Genomic DNA, 18,664 nt, shown 5'->3' with positions numbered 1-18,664 from the left:
TGGGAGTGTAAATTAGTTTGACCATTGTAGAAGACAGTGTGGCGATTCCTCAAGGATCTAGAACTAGAAATACAATTTGACTCAGCAATTCCATTACTAGGTATATACCCAAAGGATTATAAATCATTCTACTATAAAGACATGCACACATATGTTAACTGCAGCACTATTTACAATAGCAAAGACTTGGAACCAACCCAAATGCCCAATAATGATAGACTGGATAAAGAAAATGTGGCACATATATACCATGGAATACTATGCAGCCATAAAAAAGAATGAGTTCATGTCCTTTGCAGGGACATGGATGAAGCTGAAAACCATAATTCTCAGCAAACTAAGACAGGAAGAGAAAACCAAACACCGCATATTCTCACTCATAAGTGGGAGTTGAACAATGACAACACCTGGACACAGGGAGGGGAACATCATACAAGGGTGCCTGTTGGGGGATGGGGGGCAAGGGGAGGAGAGAATTAGGACAAATACCTAATGCAAGTAGGGCTTAAAACCTAGATAGGTTGATAGGTGCAGCGAACCACCATGGCACATGTATTCCTATGTAACAAACCTGCACATTCAGCACATGTATCCCAGAACTTAAAGTAAAATAAAAACAAACAAAACCAGAAAACTCTCTGCTGGCCCCTTGCAGGGTTAACCCAAAGTCCTTACCATGACCTTTAGTGTCATATAACCCAGCTTTACCCATGACTGATCACCTCTTCTATACATCCCCACCCATTCCATTCTAGCCAGAGACCTCCTTGCTGTTTTTTGAACACTCCTACCTCAAAGGGTCTGCAGTGTCTCTTCTGCTTGTAGTGGTTTGGGACCCAGATAGCCAGGTAGTTTCCTCCTTCACTCCATCAGGATTTCCGCTCACATGAAGCCTCAGAAGGCCTTCCTGTCCACCCTATCTAAAATAGCAAGCCCCATCCTGGCCCCCAGGCACACAGTTTCATTTTTTTCTCACAGCACTCATCACCACCTGACATATAAAACGTAGGATTTTATTTTGCCAAACTTTGTATCATAAATGCATAAAAAATGCTTGGGACATCAAAAAATAAAAATGAAATTCTCAATATGGACTACATTCCATACCACTCTCAGTAGTTCAAAGTGTTGTACCCCATTCCTCTGCTTGACAAAAATCACAATTATCTTTCAAACCTCACTTCAAATTAAGCTAAGCTATTCCTGATAGTACCCTCTTCTACCTCCCACAACTTCAGTTGTACCTCTAGCATGGCATTTATTACTGTTTCCTATGACACTGATTCATTTATATGTAACCTCTTCTCTTTATTAGGCTGAAGGCTCTATGGGGACCAAGCTGATTTAGTACTACTTGTTTACTTTATGGTACTAAGTGCATGGCATGTATTAGATAAATGTAGACTAAACTGAACTTTCGAAACTACTGGACTCAACAGCAGTCAACTCGGTATTTAAGTTTCAAAATGACAAGTTCTTACAAACTCTGGTTTACACTCTTACAATTTAAAAATCAGTCTTAGAAAGAAAATAAGAGCATTTGTAAAGCATTGTATAATCTTAGTTCCTAGTTGCATCGCAGATTTAACTGCATCGTTAGTTTAATCTTCTGTAGATGTCCTTTCAGGAGAGCCCTGAAACTAAAATTAATCTAAAAGCTGATGAATGCTTTTTCTGCAAAAACCTGTTGCTTAATTAGTTCAATCAATTTAGAAATGTTCTCTATCAATGTCTACTTTATGGAATTACAGTATTTTACAATTCAAAGAACTATAAACATCTGAAGTTTAATCATGCTCAATCAATGGATGTCCACTCCAGGCTTGCATATTTCAGGGAGAGAAAATGCCCACCTTCAAGAAAGTGAGTATGCCCCATGTTAAATCTGTGGGCCAGAGGCTTTTGGCTGACAAGTACTTTTCCTCTCTCATAATTTACCGTGCAGACACTGAGAGAGGCCTCTGCCACTCCTGTCTTTATCCACTTATGCTTCAAAGGCCTCTAGCTCCTGGTAAGGAACAAACTCAGGGCTTTTGCATTTGCTCCTCCCTCTGGCTTGAAGTCTGAATCTGCCTGGTTGGCAGTTCCTCCTCTTCAGCTCTCAACTCAAACATCTCTTTCTCAGAGAGAGCTTTCCTGTCCATACTATTAAATGCCGCCTTACCTCTAACTCATCACCCATTATTCTCTATTTTCATTTTCTTCAAAGCACTTCTATCTGTAATTATTTATTTGTGTATCTGCTGTCTGTCTTCTTCACTAGAACATATGTTCCTGATGAGCAAGATCTGTGTCTGTCTTATTTACCTACTATATTCTCAATGCTTGGATGAATGCCTGGTGCATGGCAGTCGTTCAATAAAGGCTGTCTGAATAAATGAGTTGTAGTCAGCCCCATTCTCTTCCCAATCCTGGAATACTAAAAGGAAAGGGCTCAGGAACTTACCTTTTATTACATTTCCACCTATACTTTATAACCAACTGACATTTTAAGAATATACTAATTGGCACTAATTTTTAAGGTATAAAGTAGACTATACACAAATATACTTGACAAGATTATTTTGTAGATTTATCCCAGTATAAATAATTTTTACTCCAAAACTATTTAAGAATACTAACGTAAATCAAAATAAAGGTATGTTTACATTCTATCTTATAGTATGTGCACAAAAAAATTCCCAAATAATTTTTACTGTTATTTTAAACTAAACTAACACCTTTTTTTTTTTTTTCCTGATTTCTTTTAGGCTTCCCCTGACTTTGGTAGCTTTACCATGATGGGACTAAATGTGGATTTTTACTCATTTATGTTGAGTGGGACTTATTGTGCTTCCTAAATTTGAGACTTCACCTTTTACCACTTCTAGAGAATCCTCAGCCATTACCTATTAAAACATTTAAATGTGCATTAGGGCATCTCATATTTCTTAATATTTCTGATATTTTACATTTCTCTATTTTTCTGTTTCACTCTAAGTTCCCTTAAATTGGTCTTTCAGTTTAATGCTTTTCTTAGTTGTTTATGATCATCTATTTAATTCTACTTTCTTAATTTCTGGCATATTTCATTCCCACAGCTCTGTTTAATGTTCGTTTGAATTTGCCTGGCCTGTTTTGTTCTTTTGTCATATTTTCTCAATTATTTTGTATATTTAAGCACTTTAAGTCTATTTATTTTATTGCCTCTATTCAATCATTCTATTGGGGTTCTGATCTTGCTGTAAAGCATCTCATGCCTGCAGATGGTGGGCTGTTTCTCTAGGTTTTGTAATTTTGCATTGTGAGCACATCATCAGTTGGATTTTATCCGTGGGAATATTGTGTGGACTGGGTTAAAGAGTGTATACCTCTAAGAATTGTTTTGCATTTGTTTCTTCTAAATCTACTAGAGGTTATCACTGACTTAGAACTACTGTTTATGTTTTTTTTTAGTTTAAGCATTGCAAGGTAGTGTCAATTCAAATACTAAACACAAATGGGCAGAAGAGATACCATTTATATTGAACAACCATTAAAGTATGTGCAGAGGAGACTTTTTACCTCTCCCTACCCAGAGACCAAATTAAGACAGAAAAGCTTCCTTGACATCTCAGTTTCTTTTTTCCTAATCCACTATTTTAGTGAAAGATGTGGTCCTTTAAGGGTATCCCATCTACAATTTGCTGTTAAAGCTCAGGCTTCTTGGTTACTAAACTTACTGCCATCTTTTTATCCCTCCTTACTTTTGGCTTCTAATGATTTCCCTTACTTTCTTGAGAGCATGGTTAATCATTTACAAGATATTTATTATATTTTTTTCCAGTATATTTTGGTGTTGTTAGTGGGAGTTTTCAAATTTTCTGTCATTAAAATATGTTCAAAATAGGACTTTTAAAAGGTAAAAACAACAGCCTTTGGAACTAATGCTAACGCTATGCTTGAAACCTTACTTTGTTCCCCTAAGCCTTCATAAAATATGGTAACATTAATTGCTGTTTTAGCTTGCTATTTTTGAGACCCACTGAAATGGGCTTTTTAGTTTAGTGCTATGATTCTCAAAGGGAGCGGTGCGAAGAAGTAACTGTCCTCCACAGGCCATGTTTGGAAATGTGGCAGAGTGGTTTTAATTGTTACAATGACTGGTGGGTGCTATAAGCACATAGTTCTTAGGGACAGGGATGATAAAAATCATGCAGTGCATGAATTACTTCTGCTTAAAATAGAGTTCTGCCCTGCCTTAAATTCCCAAACTCTTCCTATTGATAAATACTGCTTTAGAAAACTCTAGGCCATATTTTTAATAGTACAATTTAATAAACATAAAAAAGTTATGGAACAGCATTGCATTTCAACTTTATGTTAGGTATGCGGGATATAAATACTTGTAAGATACAGTCTCTGCTCTCTAGAAGTGCACAGTCTACTTCGGAAGACAGGCAGCAAGCTACTAACTTTTAAAGGTAAACAATTATCTCCAAATTACATTATTTAGGCTGCACACTTTCAAATAAGGAATTGGTTTGAAATAAGGTATACATGTCCTAAATAAAATCATGCCTCTGATAATGGCTCCATGATAAACAGGCCTGATGAGATGTGACAAATGCCTGATGAGAGGCTGAATCATAAAGACAATGACATCTAAAACCAGTATTATAGTGTTTCCTCTATACTAAGGTCACGCATATACTATACGCTAATTTAAGATATTTCTCCCTAAGTTTTAAATGGTATGAAATTTACAGATTTTTTCATACATATGGGGATTTTTACAGAAACCTTTATTATCCCTAATAGTCAAAATCCTTATGCAACTTACCTGTGCCATCCGTAGTTCTGCTAACAGATCTGTAAAATTCTGGTTTCTTGTGGGCTCTGAATCTTCAACTACTTGAGACAGAAAACGACTTTTGTGCATCTGTTCTCTGATTTATTTTGAAAATAAAAAGTTGTTTTTCTTTCTTACCAGGTGCTCCTTTCAGTAGAAAATATTCAATTCTTAAAAATTAAAAACTAACATACATTGAAGCTATATGCATAAATGAAGGTAAAATTTTCATTTAATCTAAAGATTAAAATACTACCACACTAAAAGAGAAATATACTTTAAGGGAAATGCTTATATTTATTCTAAAAGAACTGAAACCTAAGATTATTGGTTTATTTATAATATAAAAATATTAATTCCCAATTCTCACAGGAAAAAAATTAATGGTCCACAAAGATGTGCTGCATTTTTCTGTGGGGTTGTTAATGCACTCACTCCTTGGCATATTGTTCTAGAATCTTTTCTGAGAGTCGCCAGTCTCATACATGGAAACTAACAAACAAAACAAAACACATCCTAATATGTGGACCTTAAATTCAATTTTCCTGTTATTCCAGAGATATTATAGAAGGAGTTTTGGATTCCACATAAGATCATCTAACCCTAATGTACTAAAGAAACCATTTATTTCATTCTGAAAGTTAATTTAGAGCTTCAGTTTTGGATCCTGGGATAGATCTTCTTTTAGAAGCCAAGTAGTACAAGATAAGATATTTTAAAATAACTTTACTGAAACATCTGGGAAAAAAAGCTTAAGTAAATGCATTCATGCATTACCACTGTGCAGATTATCACACATGGCCTGGGGTTACACTTACCAACTTACCAGGAGAAAGTGGCAATAAATATATATATTTTGTCTGCTACCAAGTGTGCCTTTTTCTATTTTGCGTGAAAGATCAGTATGAGCTATTATTAGCAGCCCTGCCTCTTAGGCCCTAGTTTATATAACCAAAAAAGGGGGAGAAGTATATAAATAAATTTGGTAAACATTCATGATATTCATGGGTCAAAGAAACTTTTGATAACAGTCCTTTCTGAGTGATTAGGTGTTTATATAAAAGGACACACAAATAGTGGTCATTTTCTAAAAGAAGAGAGTATCCTAGCTTGTCCATGTTCATGGGCTTGGCTTTTTCACTTAATATGTTAAAATTGGAAGCAGTAACGTCCAAAAGACCTTACAGTCTGAAATATGATTCCTAAGTAGGTGCTGGTGCCCCATTACCCTGCCATGATAAATGCTGGCTGAAAACAACTTGCAGGTGCTCCTTTAAACAGCAGCCCCTGCCCCCTGACATAAAGGGCAGCCCCCACTCCTTTCCACGGTACACTCCAGCCAGTGACTAAGGCTGCCCCCTTGCCTCAAGCAGGGACCAACTCTGGTACAATCTATTCTCCACAGCTTCTTGGTGGGAGGAGAATGAAGCCAGTCTCCAGCTGAGACCACTATTTGCCCTCCCCCACCTCACCGTTCCGCTTCCCTTGCTCCTTTCTCCTGAGAGTTATCCTTCAGTATATCATCTCCACAAGGACCTGCACCATCTCAGGCTCTGCTTCTATGGAACCTGACCCAAGAAGATCATAAGTGATACTGGATGACCTTTCTTTTTTAGTATTATTAATCACATGGTTCCTTGGGAAACGGTTATCTCATTCTTAATGACTGATCAAGAGGAATACTGTATATTCAATTTCCTGAAACTGATGTTTGAATCATTTATGAACATAAATTCATATGAATTCAAATATGAATATGCTGAAAATACTATCAAGTATGTGCTAGCCATCTAACACCAAAAGAAAAATCCACTGAGTATTAAACATATAAACTGGAAACGAGAATACAAATAAAAATAAAAATTTACCATCTAAGTAAAAATAAATGTATTATTAACATAATAAGAAAATGCTTAGAAATAGTTTAAGTATATTTGATTTTAAGAAGTTCAAAAGGACTTACTTTAAGGAAGCTACTTCACTGAATAAACTCTGGTTTTCCTTAAACATTCGCTCCTCATTTTTCTTGTTTTGTTCTTGGAGATCTTTTACTTGATTATATAATCGTTCATTTTCCTTTTTAAAAACAGAATATTGCATTTTAGTTAAAAGTCATTAGTACTTATATAACATAATATACGTGCTCATAATAGATTAATCCTTTAAACGGTCTTTAAGTTGCTTTAGTTTTTGCATAGTAAAATCTTTTTTAAACTTTTTATATTATAACAGAAGAAATTTGCTGTCTAAAAACAGTTCTTTCCATAATGTTTAAAACGCCTCATTGAAAAACTAATTTGCCAAAATTCCCACAGCTAAAGGGCCTAAGGTCAGTTGAATGCACTGCATTTCACAGGAGTTAAGTGGGAGAGTGGCTGAAGGAATCACCACATCCTGACTATGTGGACCCAGGTGGAAAGACCCAGTGAGACCCTTTATGTTCTTTTCTGTTTCTGACCCCAGAGACAGAGAGAAAAAAAAAAATCGAATCACTGCTGGACGAAGATTCTGGAAGTCTGGCTGCCAGTGGTGAGATAATCAGATGTATCTATGGGTGTTCATGCTTGTATCTGATATTGACCATAAACAGGGAGTTAAAGACCAGTGTTTCAGAAAGTTGTCAGGACAAGGCAGAGCAGAGGACAGATCCAGTTCACCAAAAGGCTTGAGCTAAAGAGCTGAAGAGTGACTCAACCAGTTGAGATCAGAGGGAGAAGAAAATGTACCAATCTGCACTTTGATGCCCTCCCTGGCTTATTAACCTGTTTAAAATTAAAAATCAGATGCAAACCAAGGGCTTTTGAGTATCTAATGCAAACTGTAGACTGTTATACCATGTCTGGAATAGTGCTGGGCAGACAGTCTGTGCTTAAATACATGCAGAATTAATGAACATCCCCCTCTACTATTTAGACACATAAATTTTGTGTTGTCTCTGTTGGATGGGTTAGTTGGCATACTTATGGGTCTGTTAAATTTTCTTAAAAACCTCTGGTTTTTAATGGCAAGATCAAACTGGCAGAAGAATTTGAATGGTTCCCAGTAACCAAGGGCAGTGTGTCCTGCCAATTCATTCCAATTCGGCTACAGCAAACATTGTAATCACTGATGTGGCAATGCTTTCGATGATGTCCCTGGGTGATAATGCATGTTACTAAGGCTCAAGGTTCAAGTTACAGTTGTCAAAAGAGAAGAATGTAATGAGCGACAAGAAAGGGGAGCAGTAAGAAAAAAGGGAGTGAGAGGCAGGGAACAAAGATGCTGAAGAAAGATGCTAAACCTGTCCTGGTTGACTGTTAGGCTAGCATCACCAAGATGTCATCACACATTGCAAACATCTGCCTCTGTAGGACCCACAGATCTTCTTACATTAAATTCAAAATTTTTCACCCTCAGGACATTATCAATTAATTCCAGATTCATATTTCTGAAAATAATAGCAAAATCAGCCAATATTGTCTACTGAAGAGCATTACAGGAAACTAAGAAAACATAGGGCAGTTTTTAAGAAACCGGCCATTAAAAATACTAACAGGTAACTTTCATTGATTGATTGCTGTGTGTCACACTAAGAGTGTACAGATGCTCCTCAACTTGCTTGCCCCACAAATGGCTATATCCCAATAAGCCCAAAAGTAAGTAAAAAATGTCCTAAGTTGAAAATGTACTTAATACCCTGATAAACCCACTGTAAAGTCAAAAAATAGTAAAACTTATGATGAGGTTACATCCTGATAAGCCCATCATAAAAGTTAAAACTTTGTTAAGTCAAACCACTGGAAGTTGGGGATCCTATATATTATCATCTCCACTTCACAGATGAAGAAACTAAATTAGAAAGATTAAGTGATGCCCAAGGCACACAGCAGGTGGTAGAGCTAAGACTCAAAACCAGTATTTTCCAATCCAGAACCCACGCTCTTAGCATTTAATTCTCCTCATGGGAAATACATAGACTAGTCAAATTATTACCTCCTATTTGCCAGAATTCCCATTATCTGTTAAATAAGCACAGAAATATTTCAATATGCCTTTTTTTTTTTTTGAGATGGAGTCTCACTCTGTTGCCTAGGCCGGAGTACAGTGACGTGATCTCGGCTCACTGCAACCTCTGCCTCCTAGGTTTAAGTGATTCTCCTGCCTTAACCTCCCAAGTAGCTGGGATGACAGGTGTGCACCACCATGCCTAACTGATTTTTTTTAAATTTTTAGTTGAGATGGGGTTTCACCATGTTGGCCAGGCTGGTAAACTCCTGACCTCAGGTGATCTGCCCGCCTCATCCTCCCAAAGTGCTGGGATTACAGGCATAAGCCACTGTGCATGACCTGCCTTATTTTAATAACTAAAAGATGAAGAAGAGTAAATTTGCCATATGCTAAAGGATGGCCATACCTGTTGATATCCTTGAAGAAGTGTCTCTTGTTCTTGTATTTCCTTTTGGATTTGCTTCAATTTTTCTCCAGTGACAGGATCAGCTGCTTCTCCAAAATGTAACCACCTTGTTTTTTTGTTTGTTTCTTCAAAGCTGCTTAACTTTGAGAAATTGCAGCAATTGTTTTATTTGGGGAAGGAAATGATAAGGTGAGAAGTGAGAAAGAATAATAGAAAACTCCTATTTAGATTGAAAACTGTTTTATAATATTGAACACACTGGAATGTGACATAACTACAGTTAAATCAGCAAAGTGCTGTTTTTGTGCTGATGGTGCCGTTAATAACTCACAAATGCTACACAATGTCATCCTCTGGGTCTATACCTTCTTTGGCAGTTTTGCTCAAACTTTGATTTCTTTGAAGGTCAGAATGAACTGATTCTCTTTAAAAAGGACAGCTAATAGAAGAAAACCATCAAAATGAGCCAATTTAAATTTAATTTTCTCCCCCAAGGGTTCAAAATTTAGGCTCTCATGTACGGAATCACTCTTCGAACCATGTCTATATTTTATACAGCAAATACATCAAGTCAAACATCTCTAGGAAACAAGGATGACAATGTATTTAGCAGGGAACATAGGTTTTTTTAAAAAAATAAATATTAAAAAAACCAGAACAATGTGTCTAGTACCTTGGCTTGAAGAATATAATTATCTTGATTCAATTTGAAGAGTTCTTTTTCCTGTTGTTTCTTTAGTTCTTCCAACTTATTTTCTAGTTCTTTCTCTTTTTCTGAGAATGTGGCTTTAATTTGCTCAATTAGGGCTTGTGCACCCCTCCATTTTTCCTCTGCTTCCTGAACTCTTTTAAACATAAGTAATTCCTCCTCCTTGTTCTCACCACAGTATCCTAAGGAATCCTTTCAAGAAAAGCATTACTTCATTACAGCACACTTATATATAGGATTTGAACACAGGCCGTTAATTAAAAAAAGAATAAAAAGGACATGGTTAACAATGTTCTATTATATAAGAAAATTAACTGTTTAGTAAGAGTGATTACAGTATCACTCGAAGGAAAAGACATTTCAGTCCTTATTGTATTTTGTTAAATATAATTTAGCTTTAATGTAATTTTAGAACATAAAAACATTATGATTATTAATTTTGAATTTAATACCTACAGTCTGAAACTGAATACAGGAATCAGTTTCTGTGGGCTCTTCAGACTTCTTAGGAGTAACCAGGCAACTTTCAGTTTTGGGAGCTGGTTTATCCAAAGCTGCAGGCTTGATGAGTTTTGTTCCAGATAAGATTTCTAAATATTATAAGCAATGTATAAATGAACCACAAATGTAAAGTTAAATGTGTACTCATCAATTGTGTACAATAACTAAAAATACAATGGAAACACTAAAATGAGGATCTCAAAATAGGCTGATGGACTACACTATAACACAGCTGTTTCACTATAACTGATTGTATTCAGAAAAATTGCCACTCCGTAATCAACGTTCTACTAAATTTGACACAGATGGCCAATTAACCCAAGACTATGTCAACTGACAAATGGAGCTAAATAAATGTGAGAATGTAGATAGAAATAACTTTCAGAGTTTATTACTTTTAAATAAATTCTTCTGTTAAATGTTCATAGCAATAATCAATCAAAATTTCTAAATGACCAAGGAGCAGCTGATAACTTTATGAAACATTTTGGTGCAGATTAAGTGTGCTTTCGGAGCACATTTTTTATAAACAACATATATCATGATATCGTATCAATGGAATAATATAAATTGCAAGGAGGATTTTATAACTGTTAATTTAAATAGGATTTTAAAAGATTAACACTATTATAAAAACCTGGCTCACTCGCTCTCTCTCTATATATATAAAATTAGAAAAAAATGTGATTAATATATATTCTGTTCCAATTTTCAGCTTTTAAGGTAACCTGTAAATTCTTAAACAAGAAATCATTCTAAGGCTAATATATTATTCAGTTAATAATAAACAATGTTTAAGAACAATACCTAGAAGGGATCCTAAGATCCATATTCAACTACTACAGGCCCTGAGTTTAATAAACACTATCTGATTGCTTTAGAGATAAATTAAGAACTTCAAAATTTAAATTTTTAAAATAATTTATTCAAGATGCTAACTTTTTAAATGTAGAGTTTACTTTTTAATTACAAATGTTCTACATGATTATTAAATATTTGGAAAATATAGAATAGTCAAAAGAAAAAATAAATTACCAACAGTCCCTCACCAAAAGATTTCATTTCAATTATTTTTCCAGGTATGTGAAGGTTTTCCTTATAGAGTTATGATCACATTTAATTAGGCTGATGTAAGTTTTCTGAAGAAATTTCTAAAAGTGTTCATGAAGAGACTGTTTTGAGTCATTGTAAGAGGAGGCTTTTAAAACTTCCAAATCACTGGAGGCTCATTAAATGAACGGGGTGTGATCTGCTAGCACGATTCTCCTCAGGACAAGGCAGCTAGTACAGGTGGAATGTTCCAGACCAGAAAATCCAAAATCCAAACTGCTCTAAAATCTGAAATTTTTTGAGTGTCAACATGATGCTCATAGAAAAATGCTTACAGGAATGTTTAAGATTTTGGATTTTTAGATTGGAGATGCTTAACTAGTAAATATAATGCAAATATTCCAAAATCAAATGAAATCTGAAATTTGAAACACTTCTGGTCCCAGGCATTTTGGATACGTAATACTCAACCTATCACATGTTCTTGTTCATAGCTGTAGTCTGCCAGTCCTTTTATGCCAGAATTCTCCCTTCTTGAATTCTTAATTTTGACTTCTCTTTCAGTGGACTAAAGTATCAAATAATTATTTTAAATAATTGCACGTGAGCAGTACTTGCTCCTTTTACACATGAAAAAAATTTGCTTGAATATGAAATTTAAACATGAAAACACTGAGGAATTTGGAACCCATGAAACCTTCTTGGAATAGCAATGCATAAGAAAATTCAGTCAAAAAAGAAACCAATCAAAATAATTCCAGAATAGAGAAACTATGGCTAAGAGACAAGAGAAAAGCATTCAGTCTCTTTAATAATCAGAACCAAGAATTAAATTCAAAAGCTGAGGGAAATTAAGGTTGTAGTAGAGAATATACTAAATATATCTTAAGTAAAAATAAAAATGAATAGGAGGTATGTAAGTTGGGGATACAATATGCTTTATATTTCACAGAAGGGAAGGAATCGATTGGTAATGTCTAAAATTGAAAAAGTTAAGAAACAACACTACAGTTATGACAACCTTTGAGTGTTTTTCATAATCTCTTTCCTTAAAGATTTTTCATAATCTTTTCCTTGTATTTTCGATATACAATTTCTTGGGATGAAATTTATTTTTCTTCTTATAGATATAAGTAAACCTAGATCTAATATCCTATTTTAAAAGAACATGTAAAGTGTAATCCCATTCTTACAAAATATTTTGTCCATTTATCCACATCTGCCTCTCTCTTTCCATCCATTCATTCACACTTCCTTCTATTATGTAAGTATATACATAGTGAGATGCATGGAATCTGCTAACCCACCATAACAACAGTTGTTTCTGGCTATATCATTGCTTTCTTCTTTTACTTTTCTGTAATTTTGAATTTTAAACAATAAGCATATACTAGGAATTTTTAATTCTTAGTAAGAAAAGACAATAAGAATTTTTGTCCTTTCACGAAAAAAAAAAAAAATTAATCTAAAAATAAAAACACAAGTTACAGCCAAAGAAAATTAATCAAAACTAAACACGGAAAACAACTACATGGCTGGTACTGCTAACTGCCAACCTTCTCTTCCTTCCTATTAATAAAGATCTAATTCTGTCCTGAGCAGCAATGTACATAGTTAAAACATACTCGACCCCCTGAACTCCATGCAACTGAGGGCCAGAAGATCAAAGGTCATTAAGATGGATGCAAAAACTTTCCTGATTAGGAAGTTGATGATTTGACTGGCATCTACCTTTTACCTTTCACCCTGTCTCATGGACAGGGTCCAGAGGCGGAGTGGCCATTGTGACAGTTAAGACAAAAGTCACATACTAGGGATTTTGCATCAGGAAAGAAAAAGGGATCTGGTTCCCCGCACAGCTTACCAGCCATGAACTACCTATCTCTGGACTCTTTGTTACATAAAAAAGATACCTTTAATTTGGTTAAGTTCTAGTAGCTGGGCTTTTTCTTCATCCTAACCAATGTTGACTTTAATTTTAACTGCATTCTGTATATTTTCTGAACACTAATCTCATCTCAAACTCTGCTTCCTGGAGAACTCAACCTTTAACAAGTAACCACTATCCCAAAGGAATTACAGTTCCTCTGAATATAACTAAAACTGCTCTGGGAAATTCTTCAATAAAAAACAGAGATTAAAAACAACATACTTAATAGACAGTCTAGTGAGAAAAAGTAGTTCAGTATAAAAATATTTATGGTCCATCATTATACTTTACTATAAATTTACTATAAATTTTAATAATGTGTTTTATTTTTATTTTGGATGTCACAAATGCTATGAAATTTTAAAATATGAAAAATGAGTTTAAGAATATTATTTCACTTTACTCATAAAAATATTAGTCTTCATCTAGCAACCTCCTCATGATTCCTCTCATTTCTTTTTCACTCACTGTGACATTACCTCTGTCTTCATTCTTGGTAATTTCAACATCCTTTCAACTCCCTGGCTTTTGGTTCCTTGAACTACTTTCCATCTCAGCTACTCATTCCCATTGGCATAGTTTAGGTCTTTCCTAGACTATTATCAATAACGTAACCACTCCCCAATCTCAGTCCCTCATCTAATCACCTACTATGACTATCATCTCTGTCTTCCCTCCTCACACTCTCTGGTACCCAGATTCCAACAATCCTTTGACCCCACTAGGACTCACAGTTGATGGATCGTACCTGTTGCACATTGTGTCACACTCCCTTGATGCCCTTTCTTCCTTCATTGCTCAACTTAAATTCCATGGTCAACCATTCTAATCACTTTTACATACATCATCAGCTTCACTTGCCAAAAATGTATTTTTTGGTAAACCCAACTGTTTTACCAAGTACAGTTCATTTAACAGTTGGTTAAACAAGTTGGTTATTTAACGTGTTAAATAACAACTTAATTGTTATTTCAATTTAAATTCATGATCACTAACTTTAATTAGACTGTCTTGATTCCTGACAGTCTAACTCTCCTAGATGGCTACTTCATATCTTCTCTTTTCTCTTGTAACCTCTCAAACACCTTTGCCTAACCCTCATGCTCATCTAATGATACTTTCTATTTCTCAGAGAAAACTGGAGCTATCACAAAAAGCATTCTCTCCTCAGCACATCTAACCACCTGCCAGCATACACTCTCCCTTCCTATCTGCCTCCACAGTTCCTAGAATGCAGGAAATAGCCATGTTACTGTCTAATGCCAACCCTTCTTCCACTGTGCACCAGATCCCATTACAGCTACTCTACTAAAAAACATTGCTCCAGCAATTCTTCCCTCACTCTTGTACTTTGTCAATTATTTTTCTATCAAATCTTTCTTAACATCATACAAAAAAACCAATCATTTATTTCATAAAAACAAAGCAAAGCAAAAATGTTCTTGGTTTCATCTTCCATCTCGGCTACTGGCCCATTATTTTGCTGCCTTTTACAGCAACTATCTGCAGTGTGGTCTACAACTTGAAGCACCATTCCACTCCTATTTCCGCTTACTCCATTTAATTTGCCTTTTACAGCCACCTCTCCACGGAAATGCTTGTACACTTTATTGATCACCTCCTCCTTGCTAAACCCAAAGACCAGTTCTCAGTTCTCACCTGTCTTAATTGCTCAGCAGTAAATGACAGAGCAGTCCTTCTCAACACACTTTCTTCACTTGCTTGTTTTCAGGATTCCACATGCTCTCAGGATTCTTCTAACCTAACTCTGTTTCCTTTGCAGGTTCCTCCTCTTCTGCCTGATTTCTTCAGGTTAGCAAGACCAGGGGCCTCAGGCCTTGGCTTGCTCCTTTCCCTCTATCTATGCTCACTCTTTTGGTATTGTCAATCAGATTTCAACAACTCCCAAATGGTATCTATAATCCATATTTCCCTCCTGAACTCGACTTTTATATCTGTCTGCCTTCTTGTCACTTCTGCTTGCATGTTGAATAGATATCTCAAAACTATCATCTCAAAAATTAAACTCCCAGTTTTTCCCCAACTCTCAAATCTACTCAGTCACAGCCTTCCCCATTCCAGTTGAGTGTAACTCCATTCTCCCAGTTGCTCAAGCCAAAAATCTTAGCAATCCAAAACCAATTTTTCAGATTTTTGGTTCTACCTCCTAAATATATCCTTATCTAACCACTTTTCATCACCTCTACTGCCACCACACTGAGTCAAGCCCTGCTGCCTCCTGTAAATTGCATCTTACAAATAGAACGTGGTACCTTAAGATTAATTCTCCTCCATGGAAGCAAAGAAAGTAAAACAATATACTAAATAAAGAGTACATGATTACCTTTTCTCCTAGGTTGATTAGAGGTGGAAATCGATCTCAAGTTTTTGCTTTTTATAATGTCCCCTGAAGTTTTATTTTCAAGAGTAGAAAACATCTTGAGTGGTGAACTGGGTTTGCCATAGCCTGAGCTCCTAACTGATGCATATAATCCACGATGGGGTTTCCTTTTAAGTAAAGGAGGTGCACTTCTGGCCTTCTTGTATGGTACCTGTTTACCCATTACAGCCCCTTCTTCTTCAGAGCTAAGTTGAGATCTGTAAGTCTGTACACAACAAGCAAAAGCTCTTCAGTACCTAAATAAACTTTAACTATTGTTGTAAATGAATATTTAAAGGATAGCAAAACAATAGTGATGATCAAATAATGTAGTTTGTAAAAGGCAAACTACCATAGTTAAGTTCTTGAAGTCTAATGCATCCGAATTTTAGTATTTTGAAGCAGACCTTTAAAGTTAGCATTGAAACAAAGTAAAGCAAAATAATAAAGCAAAATTAGCTTGCCAGAAACCAAGATGTGTAATTACTTGAATGAACACAGCAGAAAGAACATATTTTGAAATGACATAAAATCTTATTTAATTTGTTATCTGAATTTCTCAAGATGCTTTAAAAATGTTATTAATACCTTGCCTTATTCCACAAAGAACTGGAGAAGACTTAAAAACATAATTCAAAATTATAAAATACAAGTAGAATGTCTGAATCATGGGAACTATAAAGCAGAAGAGATCAAGAATACAGGAAAAAGAATCAGCAAAATGCAAATTTCTTCACAGGTGTTAATTGCTTTCCTATAAAATGACAACTTAAAAAATACAAATGACTGGAAAGACTGAACAGTGCACACTACAATGATGAATAAACTTTTTCTTATACTGTTTAAATTCTGGACTATATTTTATTCAAAAAAAGGAAAAAATGTATAAAGAATGGCTTCTAAAAGCAAGCTAATGTTACGATGGTATTTTTGAATTTGGGGATTGGCTAGCATTGTAATAAATATTACTCACAAATATCCAAGATCTACTATGGAGGTTAGTATACAATCAATCCCACTAGTTTAAAAAGCACACACCTACCAATAGTACTTACATACTTTACATAACTTTGGTTCTCAATATCTCAAATCAATTTAGACTACAAATACTTACTTTATTAATTTTGTCATCCTGAGATAATGATGAAGAATTAACAGATATTTTTTTCCTCAAAATATTAAGGTACATTTTATCAACATGTTCTTCTGTGGCAGTTACTTGTGGACAGCTGTTTTCCATACTCTCATTTGTGGTCTTTTGTAAAATCACATTCTCATCGTTTTTGTCAAAAAAATGGTTCACATGTTGTGAGTCTTGAGACATAATATTTGGGTTCGTCTTCAGGGGTAAAGAGTTAACAAATTCAGTTTCTTTACTTTCGGCCACTTTCTCAGAGCTATACAACAAAACAGGACACAGATAATGAACCCTATGTAACAGCTCTTCAAATATCAGTAATAACCACGTGTGTGTGTACACGCAGACGCACTATATATATGAGTTGTTAACTATTCATATTAAGTTACTGATGTTAAATACATTATTTATAATTTTGGTTAATAGTACACTCACGTAGTGTAATGGCTTTTAATTTCAGATAATAATTTTAATGCAGTATAATGCAAAGGATTATAAAGGTGATGCTGACATCTATTTTAGAGAAAGACCAAACCAAACAAGACTGAGACTGCTTTTGTAGAAGAAAAGTAAAATATAAATTTCTAAGTGAACTTTCTGTAATATATCTTTTATCTACAATTTCTTATAAAGTTGACAGGCATTTGAAATAAGAAAAACATTTTAAACATTTCTAGAAGAAACTAAAGAAATAATCATAATTTATGTTAAGGAGGCTTAGAGTATAAATACTAAAAAAGCATATATTTAATCACAGTATAGGACAAATTTTAATGTAAAACAGAAAAATCACTAGGCTTTGAAACGAAAATCACTTCTGTGGTTTGAAACACTTAAATGTAACAATTCAATTAGATATTAAAAATCTAGAAGATAAAACGTAAGGAAATGTTTTAAATGTGGTTAAATATTGGCAAACTACAGGGTCTCCAAAAATATGGCAACTATGGTTTAAAACACTTAAATGTAACAATTCAATTAGATGTTAAAAATCTAGAAGATATAACGTAAGGAAATGTTTTAAATACAGTTAAATATTGGCAAACTACAGGGACTCCAAAAATATGGGAACTGTTAGTCTTAAAATATTTAATCATGTGTCAATTAGGCCATTTAATTTTATAATTTATAAAATAAGATTAAAGAAAGTTTAAGAGGCTACCATTTTCATATAATGTAGATTGACTTCTCGGTAACCATTAGAAGCTTCTAAAGTAGCTGGAATCATCAAAAATATAATAGTTCTTTCCTTCTTCATAGCAGCAGAACCTGGCTAGATGTTAATGAAAATTGTTTCTCATTCTTGCTGGGTACCAACTAAACTATATTTCCTTGCCAACTTCCATCTAGATGGGACCATTTACTAGTTCTTCCCTTTAGAATGTGAGTGCTATGATGCCAAGAACCCAACTTATTTGTTACTGGCTTAGTTGTCAGGTTTAGGGTGGCAGGAAACTGGTAATTAGAGTCTGGAGAGATGGCAGCCTATGTTTTACAGTGGCAAAACATTGCTAAATTGTCATCTACAAAAGTTTGTAAGGCAGACCACATGCCAGCCGACCATGGAGAACTAAGAGAAATGATGGGAAAGAACAAGGAGTTAAGTGCTGGCTACTATTAGCTTCTTTTGACAAGATATTACCAAAAAACTGATGAGCTCAACACAGAATGAGCTGGTTTATAAGCAGAATTTAGAGAGAATAGAAAGAATCTAGAAACTCTAGAAATGGGTTCTCTCTCTTTGTAGACTCAA

At 34.9% G+C, this 18,664-nt stretch overlaps 1 protein-coding gene across 24 annotated transcripts in view; it reads right to left on the bottom strand.

Annotated features, from left to right (window-relative positions):
- Nucleotides 1–18,664, bottom strand: part of CEP162 (centrosomal protein 162) — a 109,564-nt gene that overhangs the window by 52,817 nt on the left and 38,083 nt on the right. For 18 of the 24 annotated variants that reach the window (XR_012433632.1, XM_005552435.5, XM_074037556.1 and 15 more), the window contains 7 exons: nt 16,888–17,170; nt 15,738–15,999; nt 10,369–10,502; nt 9,877–10,104; nt 9,204–9,344; nt 6,774–6,886; nt 4,802–4,907 (listed from right to left, as the gene is read on the bottom strand). Coding sequence is in view for 22 of the 24 variants with exons in the window: in XM_005552435.5 (XP_005552492.2) it covers nt 4,802–4,907; nt 6,774–6,886; nt 9,204–9,344; nt 9,877–10,104; nt 10,369–10,502; nt 15,738–15,999; nt 16,888–17,170 (1,267 nt within the window). In the remaining 2 variants the exon portion in view is untranslated. Of the gene's footprint in view, nt 1–4,801; nt 4,981–6,773; nt 6,887–9,203; nt 9,345–9,876; nt 10,105–10,368; nt 10,503–15,737; nt 16,000–16,887; nt 17,171–18,664 lie in introns of those variants that run through there. The other 6 variants (XM_074037571.1, XM_074037573.1, XM_074037569.1 and 3 more) reach the window with 5 other exon arrangements.

Source organism: Macaca fascicularis, chromosome 4 (genome assembly GCF_037993035.2).
Source record: "Macaca fascicularis isolate 582-1 chromosome 4, T2T-MFA8v1.1".
Lineage (NCBI taxonomy): Eukaryota > Metazoa > Chordata > Mammalia > Primates > Cercopithecidae > Macaca > Macaca fascicularis.
The sequence above is the reverse complement of the archived record's forward strand: the minus strand, read 5'-3'. Positions and strand labels throughout refer to the sequence as shown.